The sequence below is a fragment of the Uranotaenia lowii genome, chromosome 3 (assembly GCF_029784155.1).
Source record: "Uranotaenia lowii strain MFRU-FL chromosome 3, ASM2978415v1, whole genome shotgun sequence".
Lineage (NCBI taxonomy): Eukaryota > Metazoa > Arthropoda > Insecta > Diptera > Culicidae > Uranotaenia > Uranotaenia lowii.
The window spans coordinates 265,207,296-265,227,177 of record NC_073693.1 but is presented as its reverse complement, the minus strand read 5'-3'; the positions used below and the strand labels follow the sequence as shown (position 1 = coordinate 265,227,177).

Here is a 19,882-nt window from a genome sequence, read left to right as displayed (position 1 = left end):
GGCCACGGCAGTTTAGCTGCCGTTTTTTCACTGGATGGTTATGAAACTGATAATGTACAAAACATATTTTTCATCGTGTTGTGTAACACCACCCACTACCCAGCCTGAATGTAAAGTCGCCACAAGAGCGCTTTCCCACCCGAGAAAAAACGGGGGATGAGGTGTTTGTGAGGAAAAACGAGCTGAGAGTGGTCCTTCCGACAAGTAGTAAATTCTAAATAAAGTCACGCATTAAATTTGTGACAAGTTTACATAAGAGCTAGAGGATGTGAAAATTTTATGCCGACTTATTTGAATTTATTGCAGTACATATGTATATTTTGCTTATCGGCATTCGCATACACGGCACAATTTGTTATCATTAACTTTTTTTCCGTTTCCCCGAAAATAGGTATTTGTTTGTATATTTTTTTAAATATTTGCCCACATGATTCATGATCAATGGCTTCATACATCACTCAAATAGAACAGCAAAAGCGATGCACAGGGCCCTTAACAGTAGCTTTTTGATGAACCATTATTGCAGATTGGCACAAGAAAGCAAAAAAAGATATCCAATTTTAGCTTCGGTTTGCTGTATCTCTTTTTTCAATAAACCGGTTTTCTAAACTCAAATTTTGACATTTTCAGTTCGTTTGATTATTATTTTCAAAGAACATACTTGGTCTCCCAAAATCTCAATTTTTTAGTATATTCGAATGATGATTAGGGAAGCTGAGCCTTAAGTCAGCATGCCGAAATGCTTCTTGGTGATAAACATGTCAAGATACAGGCCTAAAAGTTAAAAAACATCGAAGAAAATCGCATACCTGCGTAGGATTTTTCCACATGAAACAACTGCAAATAAAATTAAGATCTGCGGAAAAAACATAAACGACCTTACCTTTCTAGTGCATCTTCCAACTTTCAGATTGCTTTTAAACACAACCACTTTCTCATGGAAAATCATACAAAATTTCGTTTGTTACAGGAAAATATGGCGAAAACTATAAATTTATAATCTTCGTCAAATAGCAAACATTTACTATTATGGATAGAAGAAAATAAAAACATTTTTTATGTCTAATCTTGGCATGCAATTTCAACAACGGTATTATTTAGATTTAGATATAGGTATGCTTTAGATTAAGGTGGCCAACATTTTCAACAGCTGGGCCAAATTTCATAAATAAGATTGGCTTGAGAGAAAAAAAACAAATTTTACTGGAATATTCAAAGAAAACAAATAATAACAAATTATTGAAAATGCTATAAACAATAGCCTAGGTCACATAGAGTATAGATTCATCTTCATAAGTCGATTTTGTTAATTGCTTGTTTTTACAAATTTCGCTCCATTTGAAAAATAGTATTTATTACGCAATAAATACATACAAAATGAATGATCCCTCCCAAGTTATGTATGAACGTAAATCGTTTCAAGGCATTTCAAACTTCATGGGCTTATTCATCCCAGAAATGTCGAATCGCGTGACTATCATGGGCATTAGATAAGTCAATTTTATTGTCTCCAAATATAAAAAATGACTGCCCATTTTTCAAAGTTTTCAAGCTCACCGGTCTCCTTGAAAAAAATTGCTAAACAAAATAAGTAAAAACACAGAATAGAATTGTTGAATTTGATTTTTAAAGTACGGACCGCTACTTCAACTAGATCCAACTCTTTTAAATTTTTCAGTATCTTGATTTGCAAGTATATTGGGAAAGCCTTCTTTTAACAGGATAAATACGAATTTAATTATTTAATAATCATTGCACCTTTTTAAAGTAGAAATTTTGCTTAAAAAAAGTCGTTCTTCTGAGAGATTTGTCAGTACCAAACCGGTTCTAGTTGAGTTCTACAACCCAACTGTAAATTCTATCTAGTTTTTCATTATTGATGTTCATAAATACAGAACACATTGCCAATTAAAGTTCATTTGAAATTTATTTAATTCTCATAAATTTTTATACCCTTTTCTGTTAAAGCCTAAAAAAACAAATAGGAAACATTTACAGAGCAAACTTTCGGTATTTTACATAATTTGCAAAAGTTATTAGATTCTGCTCGATTAACGAAGTTGTTGAAATAGAATTGAAGTTACAAATGGTTGAAGTTGTTCAAAAAAATATTTATCATTATGATTTTGATATAATTCGGTTAAACGATTTTGATACGATCCTACTATCTTTCTGAGGCTTTCCAAACTCCTCAGTATTAAAACTAGAGTTTGCTTGAATGCTCTTCATACCAATGATATGAAGTCACCCACCAAAAACCAATCGGAAAACAATGGAAAATGTCTGAATGAATTTACAGATAATGTGTAAAATACCGTTAAATGTTTGTGATTGAAAAATTGTAGTTGTAATTGTTTATTTCATTCAGTGATGGAAATCTTTTTTGTAAAATTCTACGAGGCCCTCAGAGCCAAAGGGATTTAAAGTGCAAAAATGCTCAATTTTGAGTGAATAAAGCCAAACGATTTTCCACGTTTCAAATTAATTTCAGATTTTTAAATTATGTTTGCATTTTTTCAGATTTTTAAATTATATTTGCAAACTTTTACGTTCGAAAGAAAATTGCAAATGATCGAAAAATGTATGAAAAATTGTCAAACACAACAATCTAAAAGCGTCCTTCTCAAAATTAGTTGTTATCCGCTTTTACCCAAAAATGGCTTATATCTACTATTTTTGCTTTTACCCGTTTGGATTACATAAATTAATTCAAAGTGATTTTCAGATCTTTGTTTTGAATTTAGTTGGTGCAGATTCAAATATATTTATCCAAACATGCACACCAAGAAAAACAAACGTTCTGTTCTTGACATGTTTTTTTCCAAAAAAAAAACTTCGAAGGCCTTAAAAAGTTAGTCGGGGCCACATATGGCCCGATGCTGATTTTTTGTAACCAGCGAAGCTTTTCTCGAAATTAACATAAATATTCTAAGATTTCATTTTTTTTTTCAACCATTTGAAAAAAATGTATCAAGTGCTACACCAACAATATTCGAAAAAAAAATTATAAGAAATCTGGTTGCTGTCACATAATGTTAAAGGGTGTCCACGATGAAATTGCAACATACAAAATTGATTCGCAAAATTCGAGTTTTCATCCGATTACCACCAAATTTTCAGGGATTGAAAAATAACTATTAAACTTCATTTTAAAATTTTACTCGTATTTTATTTACAGTCCATACACCGGGATTAAGGCCAAGGTGCGGGCATTTACCTTGGCCTTAATCCCGGCCATAAAATTCTGCACAACCTGTGAATGAACCGTTTTTTGCATGTAAACTAGAGTGCCCCAAATGACCCAACTTTTGACAAAGTTATGCGCTGCAAACTAAAATTGATCCTAGACCTAGTACAAGATCTCATGCCAAATTTGGGCCAGATCGGATCACGGGAAGGAGTCGCTCAACGAGCCTGAAGTTTGAATGGAATTTTGAAACATTTTGTTCGGGAGAAACATGAAAAACCAGTCGGCCGATTTCTTTCGAAAATGGATTTTCTTAAAGCCTAAATTATGAAAAATATTTCATCCGAAGACTGCGTATCGAAAGAGTTATGATAAAAAAAGTTATAAGGCTTCGAAAATAGGCTATCTTTTTAAAGAATGGTATTCATCACTGTTATTGAGCCGGAGCGGTCGAACATATTGACGCCCATTTTCGAAGCCTAATAACTTATTTATCTTAACTCGAATCGAAATACTGTCTTCGGATGAAATATTTATCATAGTTTAGGCTTTAATAAAAACTGTTTTTGAAAAAAATTGGCCGACGCGAACCAAAGTGATTGATGAAAAACTGGTTTTTCATGTTTCTCTCGAACCAAATGGCTCAAAATCTTCCCATAAAAACTTCAGGCTCGTTGAGCGACCTCTTCTCGTGATCCGATCTGGCCCAAATTTGGCATGAGATCTTGTACTAGGTCTAGGATCAATTTTAGTTTGCAGCGCATAACTTTGTCAAAAGTTGGGTCATTTGGGGCACTCTAGTTTACATGCAAAAAACGGTTCATTCACAGGTTGTGCAGAATTTTATGGCCGGGATTAAGGCCAAGGTGTGGGCATTTACGTATGGACTGTAAATAAAATACGAGTAAAATTTTAAAATGAAGTTTAATAGTTATTTTTCAATCCCTGAAAATTTGGTGGTAATCGGATGAAAACTCGAATTTTGCGAATCAGTTATGTGTGTTGCAATTTCATCGAGGACACCCTTTATTTACAAAAACAAACAATTAAAATAACAATTTTTAAAATTGTACAGTAGGTATAAATTTTACCCATTAAAGGTACTTTCCATCACATATTCTGCAATATTTTACATTTGTCTATTGCTAACTTCATACCATTCATTGGTTTTAAAAGTGATTTCTACCGTTTTGAAGCGTTGAGAGTTTCAAGACTCTCATTTTATTTGGAGTTTGGAAAGCCTCAGGAATGAGATCATGTTAATCTATTCACTAAATACATTTTATAAAAATAACCGAGCCAAATTCTCAACATAATCAAAATTATATTTTTACAGAAACTTAAACTAGTCGTAACTTGAATTATGTTTCTGAAACCTGATGAACTTTGACAATCCAGCACTTGAAATATCTGTATATCTTATTTTATATTATTTTTTGTTTAATTTCTTTAGACAGAAATATTTTTAAAACTTAAAAAAAAATTTTTTTTAAAGAATAGTCATAGAACCCGTTCCCAAATTCCAGTGTTCGGCACAAAAGCGCTAATCTGCTAATCGCTAATTAGTCCGCTAACTTTTTGTTAGCGGTTTAATTCAGCCGCTAAATTTTGATTGAGCTAGCGAATTAAAAAGTTCCGCTATTTTGTGGTTCCGCTAATTGTAGTCCGCTATCTCCCATATATCTGTATCAATCTCACAAATTATCACTGAAAAAAATATACTTTTTGTCAATTAGCATGTTGAAAACGAACACAAACACTTACAGAATCTCAATGAAACTTGATGTTTCCTCGAAGAGATTCATTTAACTTAACTCTAAGCGTACATCTTTCGAGAATATGATGGCTAGCATCTTACAAATACTTAAATCACCAACCCACAGGAAGTTTACTATGTATGCCGCGATCGGGATTCGATCTCATGACCGTTTTCTCAGAAAACTCTTCACCATGGGCTGCGGCAGGTGACGTTGGGTATCATTCTGACTTCAATGGCGAAAATTACCACTTCGAATGGTCTCAGTAGAATTGAGAGTTTTGGGTCATCTCATACTACCGCCACGTTTCCCACAGATCGAGGAAGAATGACCTTAATGGGTTAACTTCCTATAAAAAAGAATAAAAAAAAGTGTCTCACAGATTACCTTTCCTTTTTTTCTCAACTTTCACAAAAGAAAAATTCAGTTGAAGGTTTTGAAAAATTTTCATATCATGTTAAAAAACGTTAAAAAAGTACTGTAAATATACACAACATGAGGTCAAAAAAATAAACATGATTTTTGGGTTAACTTTACTGTAGATCCACAGTTAGCGATTAGCGATTACCGCTTTAAGCTTGAAGCGATAACTATTTCAGCACATTTAGCGTTTTTTATTAGCGATAGCTAACTTTGAATGAGTTAGCGATATAATTAGCGGCGCTACTTTTTCAGTTAGCGATGCCGAACACTGCCAAATTCCTCATTTCTAATTTTTCATTATTTACAAAAATATTTCACACTGTTATTAAAGTTATTTCTTGAACATAACTTTTAATAATAACTTATTCTATTGCATTTTCGTAGATGATGGAAAGAATTAAAGAAACATGAGCTATTAAAGAACGAAAGAACATAAGCCGTAAATATCATGAATTTTCCGAAAAAGATACAACGGCTCACCGGCAGGACTTGAACCTGCAATCTCCGCTTGACTTCTGTTGACTTGTTTATAGCAGTAAGTTTCGAAACTGTTACTTATTCAAATTAGAGAGTGACGCGTTGTGAGGCCACGACTTCAATCATTCACGTATCAATCAGCCTTTCAAGAAAAAAAAACTTTTAAAATCAAAATTCCTTAAAATTCTGATTATTTTTGGCACGCAATCAAACTTAAACTATATACACGATTTTCTTTTAAAAAAAATGCTCTGAAAATTTGGTCATGACCACTTGGAATGGTTTTTTTTGTTTTCAACTTGTTTATGGATAGTTTTCCGACATACATATCATACAAGAAATCCTAATTTGTTTTGTTTGCAAATTTGTACGAAAAAGTATTTTTTGCAAACAAGTTGATCTAGAAAACTCAGAAGTAGAAGCTAAGTTTTTTTTGTGGAAAAATTTGGATAATTTTATAAAAAAAAATCTGAATCAAATAAAAAGTTGCTATAAAAGTTTTATAAAAGTTTAGTATAGCTCGTTAGCGTTTTGAAGGTTTTTTGGCCATGTTGCAATTAAAAATCAAAAGCAATTATTTTCTTTTTAAGATTTTTTTTGTAACCCATGGATTCCTATGGATCCTATAAATTTAGTACAGAAACAAATAAACAATTATCGCTTAAAGTTAAATACTTTGGACTTTCATTACATCTTTGCTGATTTTCGAATGAAAAATTTTGTTTTTCCTTTCAATATTTAAGCTTGTTGTGCCAAATTTGGACTGCTTTCAAAAATTTGGCTGTAAATTTGTTTAAAAAATTATAGGTTTAAAATTTTATGAATTTAAAATTTCCCATACAAACCTTGCAGCGCCCTAATGTTCATTTTGCGTTACAAATTAAATGTTTAGTTCTTTTTTGTGAACTCATAATAAATTTTTCAAAAATTTTTAAATGTTTTAAATAAATTTTTTCCTAAGAGAATCTGGAACAAGTAAGAAAAATTACTTATAAAGATAAATCTAAATAAATTTAAAGTAACCCAAGCTTATAATATTTTTTTTTTAAATTTTAATAAAGTCCTAAACATTCTGTTATTTTTTGCTTTGTTTGAATATAAATGAAATTTTTTTGATTGGCCCGCTAGTAAATCTTCTTTCTAAAATTTGGCCCGCCAGTTGAAAATGTTAGCCACCCATGCTTTAGATTTTCATTCACATGAATGCAAATTTCAAACAAACAAAAAACTGAAATGAACAAGTAAGATTTTTTAACGTAAAAACATATTTCTGAATGAATATCAATTCTAAAAGTTTATTGACATTTCGTACTTTCAATTTTTTAAGACCATTTTTAAGATTTAAGACCCGTTATTGTTAAGTGAGGCGCGTGATTTCAGAGACAGCCAATTTAAGGAACTCAGAAGGGTCACAATTTTGAGCATTTCAATCAATAGGTTGAAAGTATTTATCTTGAATAATCCACAGTTCTCAGGCCGGGACTTATTTTTACTGCATTCCAGGCTAGTAAGCAATTATATTTGTCGAAGGACATTCTAAGGTGCACATTACAGGAAGGGTTCAATCTTGGTCAACTATACCTTTGGGGCCAAGTTCTGGTACATTTACCCTAATATGATTTCAATGTCATATTTACCCGATGAGCTATTGGAGGTTAAAAAATACTTTGAAATATTTAAAGAAGCTTTCATAATCTGTAAAACTTATAAAATTACTTCATTTTCTTGAAATGGTATTTTTTTAAATGTAGGTACGATTTGACCATTTGAATTCGAAACGGGATCGGGAAAGGGGTTTTTCTATCAGTGTCATGTGTTTCTTCTGCCCAATACGACAATTGCGACTCTGGGTGTTGCGTTGTAATTCGACCCCCAAGAAAAAAAATCATTCCTTTGGTCAAAGTGAACGAAAAAAATAAAATATAAAAACATATTCTGACAGGTGACTTATTTTGTGAAAAACAAATTAACCAAAATGCATCTTACATAAAAATAACGGGAATAAACCAGCACATTCTTTCAAATCATCTGTATAAGGTACCTAGTTGTTATCGAGAAAATATTTTCAAAAAATAAAAGAAAAGAAAGATAAATAAAGGAGATAAAAAGATTCCTCCAGAATCCCATTCGGTTGCAAAATAACCATATACGAATAGATAGATAATCATAAACTATAAACTTTAAGTAAAAATAGGTTCTTGTTTGTTTCTATATTTTCCTTTTCGAACGATAAACTGAAATGCAACAAGGCTCTCGAGCAAAACACTCACGCACTCAAGCAGGAGTAACTCCAGTTCACGGTTTTCTGCTCCAACTTTTCTCTATAAGTAGGTATGGTAGGTAAATCCAAACGAGTACGAGAATGACAATCCTCTCCATGTTCCAGCAGAAGCAACGACTCAGTTCAAATTCCACTTTCAGTATGCACTCCACTTTCTTCATAATAATAATAACAATCTATTCGAAGGGAAAGGGGTGTTGTGAGGGGAGGGGGGGTCAGCTCTCTAGATATACCTCTAGAAACGGTACTAAATCCGAAAGCACTCTTCTGGAGAATTGGGGAAAGGTGAATGGGATAGTTGAAACTTTTGCTTGGCACACACAACGTAAACACGCGCAACAAACCATATAGAAGATATGGGATAGCGTTGCGAGTGCACGCAACAGGATTTTTTTCTGTTCTTGCATCTTCGAATCTCTGGTCACTCGTCGCTCTCTGAGATCTCTCCATGCAACATAAGCAGAACACACGGCGTCGTCTGCCAGCAGCAATTGGAACGAGTCCGAACGTTGGTCGTTCGCTGCTCAAAATCGTTAGAAGCGATTTTTTTCCATCGCTGCACACAAGTCGTCGTCGTCGTTACGTGCAACGAGTGTGTGGCTAGGTTTATAATTCATTCTGACATTCCGGCCAGCCAGCTAAAGCTTGCAACCTAACTAGACTGGTCTCGTTCGTTTTATAGACTCTGCCGGAACGTTGCGAAAAATTCCAATGCAAAAATGTTTGCTTCTACTTTGCTGGAACGGGCTTAGCCCTGGAACTTGGCTGGTACCTACTTCTATCGAGCGTCGATGACTCGGGATAAATATTTGGGAGTCGTTGACGGTGGAATGACGTTCTAAGGAGCAGAAGTCAATGGGAAGAAGAACTTTGTGGTAAACTTACATTTTCTATTATCCGCTCTTCGTCAGCCTATAATATCGTTCACCTTTTCTCCAACAAACTAACAACCCGTGTTGCGTCGAAACGGCCACGAGCAGCAGCAGCTCTAACCTCTAGGATGCCACCAGACCACACTCTGCACACAACCAACAATTGATTTTTCTCTCGCTGCTGAGAGATAACTTTCTGTGGGAATTTCCCGATAAACACACTAAATTTCTGCGACTTTCACTTACAGAGACTATTTTTTCACCAATATATTTTCCTCGCACAAAACACACCTCAAACGGTTGCAATTGATTGAGCAGCACTATCAGATAAACAATGGGCACTTCTTATTCTTGCTGCTTATTTTTTTCTAGGTGAAAAATACACTCGGTGTAGAAAATCAATCGATTCACAGGATTTTCTTTCGCTTTTTTCGATTGGCACTTGTCACTCATCCGTGTAAAAAGGAATTGACATCTGTCAGGTGGAACACAATTACAGCAGGGGAACTTCCCGAAAAATCACTTCCGGTGATTCGGATTCGATAGCTGTTTCCTGAGATCTGGAACCGTACTACGCTGTTGATTCGACAACAGACCTACCGACCCGTTTGACCGAACCGACCAATCGACCGACCGTCCGTCTCGAATGATGGGACAAGGACAAATCCCCGCCTCGTCGTTCTCCGCGTCAAACGAGGAAAATTTCAATCCGCTGAGGGTATCGAATTCCAGAGCTCAACACACAGATCGAGGATAGAGCACACACCGAGTACCGAGGACAGATCCTTGTTCCTTATACAACACACATGCACAGCAAGTCGTCGTCGTCGTCGTTGACGTTGTTGGGTCAGGAAACATGGAAAATCTCCCCCTTCTTCCCCCCAATAACAAGTATGAGATTATGAGGAGAAAAAACACACAACAAACGACACCACACGGAACCAAACCGCCGAGGAACGCTGATGCTTCCAAAATGTCCTGTCCTCTGCTGCTGCCAATAAGGCCAATACTGACTGCTGGCTCTGAGCTGCTGGTGACTGTGCTTTCACCTTGTCCTTTTCGGTTGTGGCCACTCGCTCGTCGATCCACTCGATTGGGGATTGTTGTGGGAGTATGGGAGCGAATTTTCTGGAGCGAGATGAGTTCCTCCCAATAATGGTGAGGGGAGCTGGAAGAAAACCAATATGGGGAGCCCAAACTCCCAATCGAATCGCTCCTAGTCACTCAGGTTGGAGCGGTATGAGGTTTTTCTCAGCACTCAGCAGATGACTGACCGACCACCCGCAGATTGGGGCAGCGAGAGGACAACTAACGGTTTTAACATCCTTGTTTGGCTTGGGGTGACCAGATTGTGATCTAGGGGAAAGCATTACACTTCATATATCGCGTATTTTAGGAAATCGAAATCCAAAAAAGGGTGGAAACTGCACAAAGCTTAGTACTTTTAGAAATAAGACAGTTACGAATGCGTGTATCTAAAAAACCATTCGTTTGATTGAAATACTTTCTTTGAAGAAAATAAAGGTAACCTCCTTCAATTTCTGCTACTTTTAGGTCCAATACTTAGCTTTTAAAAGAAACTGAGAGAAATTAAGTGGATACAGCTGTTTCAAAATTAGCAAAACTCAATCAATTTTGGCCACTTTAAAGAGTTTTAATAGAATTTCTGCTAGCAAAATCTGACAATAACGAAAACCATCATGAGATTGAACTTTAAGTATAATTGGTTGATATAGATCAGGCATGTCAAACTCGCTTAAGTGTGCGGGCCGCATTAAAAATTTCCTATGACGTAGAGGGCCGCAGCCAAAATCAGTTCGAAAACATAACATATTAGTTTCGCGAAGATTAGATACAATAAAATGGAATATAGTTATAAGTAAACTTGTAATGAAGTTTTGCGTTAAGTTTTTATGTAAGCTTTTAATGTTTAACATTCTTTTATTATAATGCATTCACGGTGTGCCAAAATACGTTATTCAAAATAAAAAAAATGACCACCAAAACGGCACTCGACATTCGAAAGATATAGTATTCAGGCATCTATCCTGAAAATTTGGAAATGTTTCATCGGGCTTTTTTTGAAATTAGAGCGATTTTAAATTTTTAGTCAATTTGCATTAGATTTCCAAAGGGGTTTTTCTACCTTATGTTCTATGACCATAGATTTTTCTGAATACACATGTTTTATGACAATCACCCAGTTCAATGACGTTATAGAAAATTTCATGCCCGACAACTTTGTGGAAGACTGGAAAAAGATTTCAGTTGATCCTGAAAAGTTATTGGCAATTTTCTGAAACTTTATTAGACTGCTTGAAATTTTTCCATGTTTCTTAAGTTTTTTTTTCAATTCCGCTTCACTAAAAAGCGAATATCTTTACAGGCGTAGTTTGAATCGTTTTTGGGTCTTCGATAAAGTTTTTTGGGATAGAATTTTCAGCAAAAATGTGTATGTAATAGTAAATCTATGAGTAATTGTCATCATACGAGCTCACAGCTCTTTCAAACCAACTGCTCCTGTATCTGTCCAGAATGTGTTCGAAATGAAAGTTGACAACAACTTAAGCGTGAGGAAACCCCTTAGTATTACACGAAACTTCCGTAAAATGGGTATAAATTTTGAGCCTAATCTTAAAGAAAAGTTAGGCTCATATAACCGGCAACTAAAGGATTTCTTCGAAATCAAGAAGTTGAGGATATGGCAGGAAACGAAAGCGTTAAAGAAGCACCTGTAGTATACTGCATTATATCTATTGTCCTGATATCAGTTTGAAGTTTATTTGTCACTGATACTTTCATTATTGATGATAAATTTTTCAGATAATCTCGAACGATGAGGAATTTTTGTAGCATTAATTATGGAAAAAATGCTCACATACACTGCCGGCCAAAAGTTTGGGATCACCTGCTAAAAAACATGCAAATTTTGATCGTTCATATCTCAGCCGTCTTGGGACATATTGCAAATCTTCTAATCTCATTTGAAAGATAATTAGCAATAGCTATTTCGGAGGTATTTTTCCCAAAAATAATGTTTTAGTTTTGCACCTAAAACTTAACATAAAGTTAGAGCATTTTCAAAAAAACGCACTCAATATTCGAAGCCGATCATCTCGCGATAGGGTGGACCAAATTTCAAAATTTGAGTTGCATTAGAATCCTTATTGTATACTTCTCAAAACACAATCAAAAAATTTGGTGCAAAAATTTTAAAATGTACTTTTAATCAATAAAATAGACACTTAAGTTATCGTCCAAAAGTTTGGGATCACCCCTAAGTATGGTGTATCGGCCAAAAGTTTGGGATCATTCTTCCAAAAACATGCAAATTTATCTCATTCATTTTTTTTTTCATCTAACATCGTATTGCAGATCGGAAAGGTTCATTTGGAAGCTTAGGATTTGTTGTTTTTTTCATAAATTCATACAAAAATTATATTTTAAAGTGATAATCATAAAAAAATTACCTGAAATCAATTGTTTTTTGAGAATTTACACTTATGATTCTAAATTTTTTATGGTTATCGATTTCAAATATGATTTTTGAATGATTTTATGAAAAAACAACAATTCCTAAGCTTTCAAATGAACCCTTCCGATCTGCAATACGATGTTAGATGAAAAAGATATCAATGAGATAAATTTGCATGTTTTTGAAAGAATGATCCCAAACTTTAGGCCGATACACCATACTGAGGGGTGATCCCAAACTTTTGGACGATAACTTAAGTGTCTATTTTATTGATTAAAAGTACATTTTTAAATTTTTGCACCAAATTTTTTGATTGTGTTTTGAGAAGTACACAATAAGGATTCTAATGCAACTCAAATTTTGAAATTTGGTCCACCCTATCGCGAGATGATCGGCTTTAAATATTGAGTGCGTTTGTTTGAAAATGCTCTAACTTTATGTTAAGTTTTAGGAGCAAAACTAAAACATTGTTTTGGGAAAAATACCTCCGAAATAGCTATTGCTCATTATCTTTCAAATGAGATTAGAAGATTTGCAATATGTCCCAAGACGGCTGAGATATGAACGATCAAAATTTGCATGTTTTTTTAGCAGATAATCCCAAACTTTGGGCCGGCAGTGTAGATAGGTTCTTGCAAACAAAGCAAGAATTCTGGCAAAAAATTTCCGTAACTCAAGAATTCAGTCAAATAGCTGGTAAAATTTTGGTACAGCCACTTCAATGTATTTCGCTTTTAATAAAAAATCGCACGCAGCTCTATCAACTCCAGTTGCAAATTATCGGCCGCATTTTTAGAAGCAAACGAAAATGGAGATACAAACAACGAAAATTCTTGCTCGTATGAATTAAAGTCACGAAAGCGGCTTTTGAATACATCTAGTAACGATTCTAGGTGAAGTACGTATATACCAAATGATGCAGCCTCATTTGAACTTTTTATGTTCTTGACACGTAGAGAAGTGCACAAGGTCTTCTTTGGAAATTTGGTTGATCCATAACCGTAACTTCGCTTGAAAGTTTTTTACATCATCACAAGCAGTTATGATATTTTTTTTCCTTTTCCTTGAAGCTTTAAGTTCAAATCTTGCAGGTGGCCAGTGAGATCAACGTCAAATGCCAAATCCTGAATCCAGTCATCTGCTTGAAAATGTTCAACAGGTTCATCATACATTTCAAAAAATAATATTATTTCCTCTCGTAGCAAAAACAATCTTTTTAACACTAGAAGGACCGGCAAATTGAATATACCTATTCGGACCGTGACCCGTCAAAATGACTGGTAAAGGGGAAATTCTTTATATCACAATATTTTTAACTTTTTTCTTTTGACATTATTTTGTTATTAATTCGATAACATTTTTGTTATAAAATGGAAATATTTTTCCACCATGGGTGCACGGAATCACCTCACTTTGGCATAGTTGACGAATGCGTGTATGTCATAACATGAATATTTTAATTAATTATCAAAAAATTGAAACACATTATCAATCTAATTATAAAATCATGTTAGATGGCTATGGGTATTGACCATGGATGCACGGTTTCACTTCAGTTTTGTTTAAGAAGATATTTTCTAGCATTCATCACTCTGAAATTTTTCAACACGTTTCCTATAAATTATACCTGATATTGTAGGTTTTGAAGCATATTTTATCTATAAGTAGAGCATTTTACCATGGGTGCACGGATTCACCGCCATTTATCCAAAATCATTTTTTTTGCATGCTAAATGTAATGAATAAAGACTTTTATAGATTCAAATGAAAACTGTGTTATAGACATGGGTTTTCACTATGGGTGCACGGATTCACCGCGTTTTAATCAAATATTGGACTTTTTGGAAATTTTGAAAAAGCATTTTTACAAATCTCAACTAAACCAAAGTTGAAAACATGTCTTTCATGTTGAGATATTAACATTTAAATAACGATTTTTATTTTAAGTTCCATTTTTTTCATTCCTGGAAAAGAAATATTTCAAAAATGTCTTTAAATAATAAATTTATTTATTTGTTACTAAAAAAAAGGTTTTTGCAATCGTATATTTATCTGATAAGATCTGATCAACTTTCAAGAAATTGGAAATCGGTTACCATGGACCGAGTGAATTTTGAGAATTATATGCATCAAGTAATGTCGTGTGACGGAAAACAGTGAAAATAATAATAATGAATCAACAATGTCAAATGTACACGTTGAAAAGTTTTTCGATTGACCAATATTGCATTTGAAATACCTATCATATCTATTTAACTCAAAAATATTTTGTGTTCTGAAGCAAGTTGAAAACAATTTATTTCTATATAATTTACAACGGCGAATTTGCAGCCTTTCTGTGCACCCATGTTGAAATATCTTAGCGCCGTTGTGGTGTATTAGATAGGCTTGTGCGAGTCTGGTCTAGGTATGCCAGGCGTATTGGGTTCAATTCTTGGTATCGGCAAGAAAACTCTTGGGTTCAATTCCCATAAGTTGCCGACAGGTAAGATGTGTTTCCTCGTATAATAAAAATGTTCAATCAGTTGCCAACTGGCCAGGTATATACACGGGTGCCAGAATACCTGTAAGTGAACTTGCATTGGAAATTTGTCGAACCTAATAATCTAAGAATGCATGTGAATACATACTTGGGCAGAAACTGCGGTGAATCCGTGCACCCATGGTGGATAACCAACATATAAAAAATATTCCGTGCACTCATGTTGAAATATCATTTAAATTATTCAGTTTAATAGCTGTTGTCTTCAAATTTGAATAAATGAGCACACAATTCATAATTATTTTACTCATTCTGGTTTAGTATAAAACATATTTATCACCTAAAACTACTCGATTATTCGAATGTACATGTATTAAATCTAACATAACTTTTACAAATCTTGATGAAACTTCGCTAAGTTTTGACAGAAAGTTCGATTAAAGTTGGGCAACAAAACAGACCCAAAAAAATTGGGAGTCGAGTGCTTGAAGCGCCACACAGCGGCCAATCCGAGAACTTTTTCTACAAATTTTCATGACTTTGCATCGAAAATCAATAATTTCATAACGAATGACACACTTCTGCCCACCATAAATCAACTAGGGCTCATTGTCTTGAATGTAGATTGCAAATGAAACCAAAAGCAAGCGAAAAAAATTTATCTAGTTTGAGTTACAGGGTTGTCAATTTTACCAGTCATTTTGACTGGTCACGGTCCGAGTGTCCATGGCGAAATTTATCTCGCTTATTAAAAGAGCTAGTGAAATAAAAAATACACAGTTTTGTAGAGATTCAAAATTCATGAAAAGTCATATTTTTTGCGAATTTTTAAAGCGAAGTATTCAAAAGATATTCAACAAACAAAGTGTCCAACCAGTCATTTTGACTGGTGCGGTCTTTCTAGTGTTAATATTTTGTGGCAGAAAAGCTGTGTAGTAGGGAATTTTGTGAAAATTTAAGACGGGGCTACGCGGGCCGCAAACCCCCAGTTTGACATGCCTGATATAGATCGTATGTTGCGAAGGGTACATATGTACATGGTTACTCTTTTTAGGCTTTTAAAATCAGCGAAAACCAGAGTTTTCGTTTTGAAAATCGTTGTTTTTTCCACAGGAACAGAATCTTGATAAATCATTATATTTTATACAAAACTACCAGCAAAAACATACTTGAATATGCTAGGGACCTCTCCACGGGCAGACATGGTATAGGATTCGAAAGCTGGAATTTGTTAGAAATAGGGGTTTTCATAAGTTTTGTCGTCCATCAGAAATCATCTGACTCATTGCCTCGGTACCGGTTATACAGCTTACGAGCTCTGAAACTAGCAAAAAATTGTAGTTTGAGGTTAGGTTTGAATGACTTATAACTAGGCAACACTTTTAGCTTATCGGAGAAAATTTTTGCTTATTCAAAATTAAAAATGCTGGTATGATACTTGATTTTCTCGATGACCCTTAACCGTAAATGCTGATCATATTAAAGCTCCTCTCCAATGTGTGATTGTGGCATTTCAGAATTTCGAACCATTTGCGATCCAATTTTCTTACCCTTGATTTAGCCGTCGTTTTCCATTTATTGATAAGGCTACCCAAGTAACCGCAAATCCCATAAAAACAGAAGTACGTTCTATCACAGAGATCAGACGTACAAGCTATCCCACGAAACTTGTGTAAAATCCCAACACCCTTTTTTAACCAGTTTTTGTTTTAGGCTTGGCCACCAGATGTCTCCAAACACACCAAAGAAAACTATCAAAACAAAGCTGAGCAAAAAATTACTAAGTTTAAGTCAGTTTTCAATAGGTCGTGCTTCAAGAAAATTGCTGTTGCGGTTTCGTAACACGTTCATCCTGTGCATAACAAAAAATATATCTTTAAAATCAATACTGATGTTATGAAATCGTGTTGATCGGCAGAGCTCGATTGCTCGGGTTCGCCGGTTTCATCACGTTCACCATGGTGGAATTGGCTAACGCGCCGTTGTACTGAAGCGGAGATTGCAGGTTCAAGTCCTGTCGGTGAGCCGTTGTATCTTTTTTCGAAAAATTCATGATATTTACGGCTTATGTTCTTTCGTTCTTTGATAGCTTATGTTTCTTTAATTCTTTCCGTCATCTACGAAAATGTATATCTTTAAAATTATTAGCTTTTTTCTTTAAAATTGTTAGAAATACAAAGTTCTTAACAGTGGGATACTAAAGTGATATGTGGAAGTAACCCCTACGCCCTTCATGCCTGATTAAGTCCTGCTGAGTAAGACTGATCGTCAAGAACATATTCCTTGCTTGACTGGACATAGGCGATGCGTTTTCTAACTTCATTTACTTGTCAAGAAGTGCAGAAACTTATACCAAAGCTGTTAGTTATTTTGACTGTCTTAGTTGTTGAAAAATAAAGAATATGAAATTTCACCCAGTTAAAAGTCACTCTGATTGCATTTATCAAGAATGCAAACTGGACATTCACAAGGAATCACTCAACCTGGAACGCACGACTGAACACCATCAAGGTTGACTACTCAATGAGCGTCACGACGAGCAAGCATTCACTTACGTACACAGTGATACAGAGAGTGCGGAGGCTTCAGCAATCACTTATACACCGAACTGATACAATGTCAATAATAGACTGTGGCATTCCACACATCTCCCTCCTTCTCTCAGGAAAAAAGAGATTAAAAACAAAGATAACCCCGCATTTTTGTTGCTTGATTGATTTTGTTGTTGATTGCAATGACCTGCATTTTTTTAATTAAGAAAGTTGGATTGGAACGCTACTTTATATTTCACAGAACTGATTGTAAAAGATTAATTCATTCAATTACAGTTTACATTCAAATTTTCTCAGACTGTAGCTATGTGAACGTTATATTTCGTTAGTCAAATATGTTCTGAACTCCTCATAATTTCAATACTTGCTCTGGTTTTCTCAAATGAGCCGGCTGATTTGAGCGAACGGCTCTGAGTCGCTCATTGAATAAGCTGTTTTGCCGACTTCTATTTTCACAAATTCGGAAACTTCAGTGAAAGAAGGAGGAGAAATGGATAAAAACAACATCGAACAACGAACTCAAAAATTTAACCATTATTTTTCTTAATAGTAAATAAGGAACTTTAGTAATGTATTCGCAAGACTATCTGCGGCTTTCTATAGAGTTTGGCGGGTGCAAAGCTTTGCACGCCAATAGAATGTCTCAGTATGAAACAAATGTCATCGTAACATAAAACATTCGTTGTGCGCTAGCATCACGAACTTGGAACATTTGTTGTTTTAGACTTTTTCTCAGATAGATGAGCGTACAGATTCGTTTGATTCCTTGAACGATGTTCGATGGCGGAAAGTTCCATACGAACAACTGATGAATGATTTCGGCGCCAGACCTTGAGTTTGAAGAATTATCACATTAATTCTGAGTCGAAAAAAATATTCTATGAATTTAAATTAAATATTATGATTTAAAGATTTGTTTCATTGTTTTAGTTAAAAATAAATTTGGTTCAATACATAATTTACTTGAATCAAAGAAAATTGGATTTTGTTCCAATGTACACAAGGTTTTTGGAATGAAAAATGTATTTTTTTTTTAATCTCAATGGTACTACTTTTCGCTGTGTGTAGTTCATTTATGGAAATTAGGCAAAAAAGTCACCTACAACGTACGTACATCAAAATCCTTTTTGCAACTTTCAAGTTTATCAATGAGTACATATAATTTACTCAAGGGAATTGGGTAGTTGTTTCTTTTTTTCAACCAATATTTAACTTTCATTCAACTTTAACTTTTAATAAGCCTTCATTTGAGTAAATATGTGACTTTTTTGGCGCTTTTATTGCACTACCAGCTCACCGCTATGTTTTCTAGGTCTTCTTTAACTGCTGGATGATGGTCAAATAGTGGGTTTCCAGATTTTTGAGATCTACCTGTGTAATGTTTCTGGATTTTTTCCAATAATGTATGAACTTTTCCGTGTTCTTTTTTTTCTGGGCTATCACTAAAAGTACTTGAGAGATTGCTGTAAATTTCATTGAATTCCATACACGCAATCAAGCCTTTGAACTTATTTCAAAGATGCAAACAAAAGAAAAAAATGGTATTTGTACTGAAAGTTAATTGTCAATTTAATGTAAGATTTTACTAGTTTCTAACATGGATATGCATATTAACTCGTTTGTCGCCACGCTCATTTTGGTAGTTTTGCTAGCCGGGCCCAAAATTTTTTCAGAGAGAGAAAGCAAAGAGGGAGAACTCCCATATTTGAAACGTGTGGCGAAGCTGAGCGGTAAACTCAAGTAAGAGAGCGTCACCTGCTTTTTGATGTGACGGGGCCCCCCAGGAAATATACCCGTCTGCCGAATATGGGTGACGTGGCGACGAACGTGTTAATTCTCTTAAAAAGTATTATGCTTAATTCATGGCAATCTTCTTTTACACTTTACAGAAATATTTAAAGAAAAGCCAATTTGATTCTCAAGTATCGAAAAAATTATAATTTTCACAATTCGTAATTTTTATAATTTCATAATTTCGGAAAATAAATTCTAGGGATCGAAAGATCATGTTGATCTATAATGTACACACTGTTACATAATGTACACATTGTTCCTTAAGTTTCACCTTCAATGAAGTTTTCATTATTCACTATAATCAATTTTGAAATTTACTTTTGCTTGTTGACTCGGGGCATAATAATCGTAAAATCATCGTAATTTTCCATTTTTTTTTTCATATTCTTACCAAACAATGCATCTCAATTTAGAATAGAGCTAACGCGACAAACAAAGTTGTCTTAGATTTCGGAGAATCTAATGTTTTATATTCCGGAATCTGGGGAAAGCCGGGGTTTCAAAATTCCAACAGCAATATTTCGACAGCAACTAATTAGACGACGTTTAGACAAATTAATTGTTATTCGTTCTACGGCAATA

At 34.4% G+C, this 19,882-nt stretch overlaps 1 protein-coding gene across 8 annotated transcripts in view; it reads right to left on the bottom strand.

The window, feature by feature from the left end:
- LOC129751152 (TLD domain-containing protein 2) overlaps positions 1-9,997 on the bottom strand; it is a 637,530-nt gene extending 627,533 nt beyond the window's left edge. For all 8 annotated transcript variants that reach the window (XM_055746481.1, XM_055746483.1, XM_055746482.1 and 5 more), the window contains exon 1: positions 9,011-9,997. Coding sequence is in view for 2 of the 8 variants with exons in the window: in XM_055746490.1 (XP_055602465.1) it covers positions 9,011-9,012 (2 nt within the window). In the remaining 6 variants the exon portion in view is untranslated. The remainder of the gene's footprint in view (positions 1-9,010) is intronic.
- Between the last annotated feature and the right edge of the window lie 9,885 nt (positions 9,998-19,882).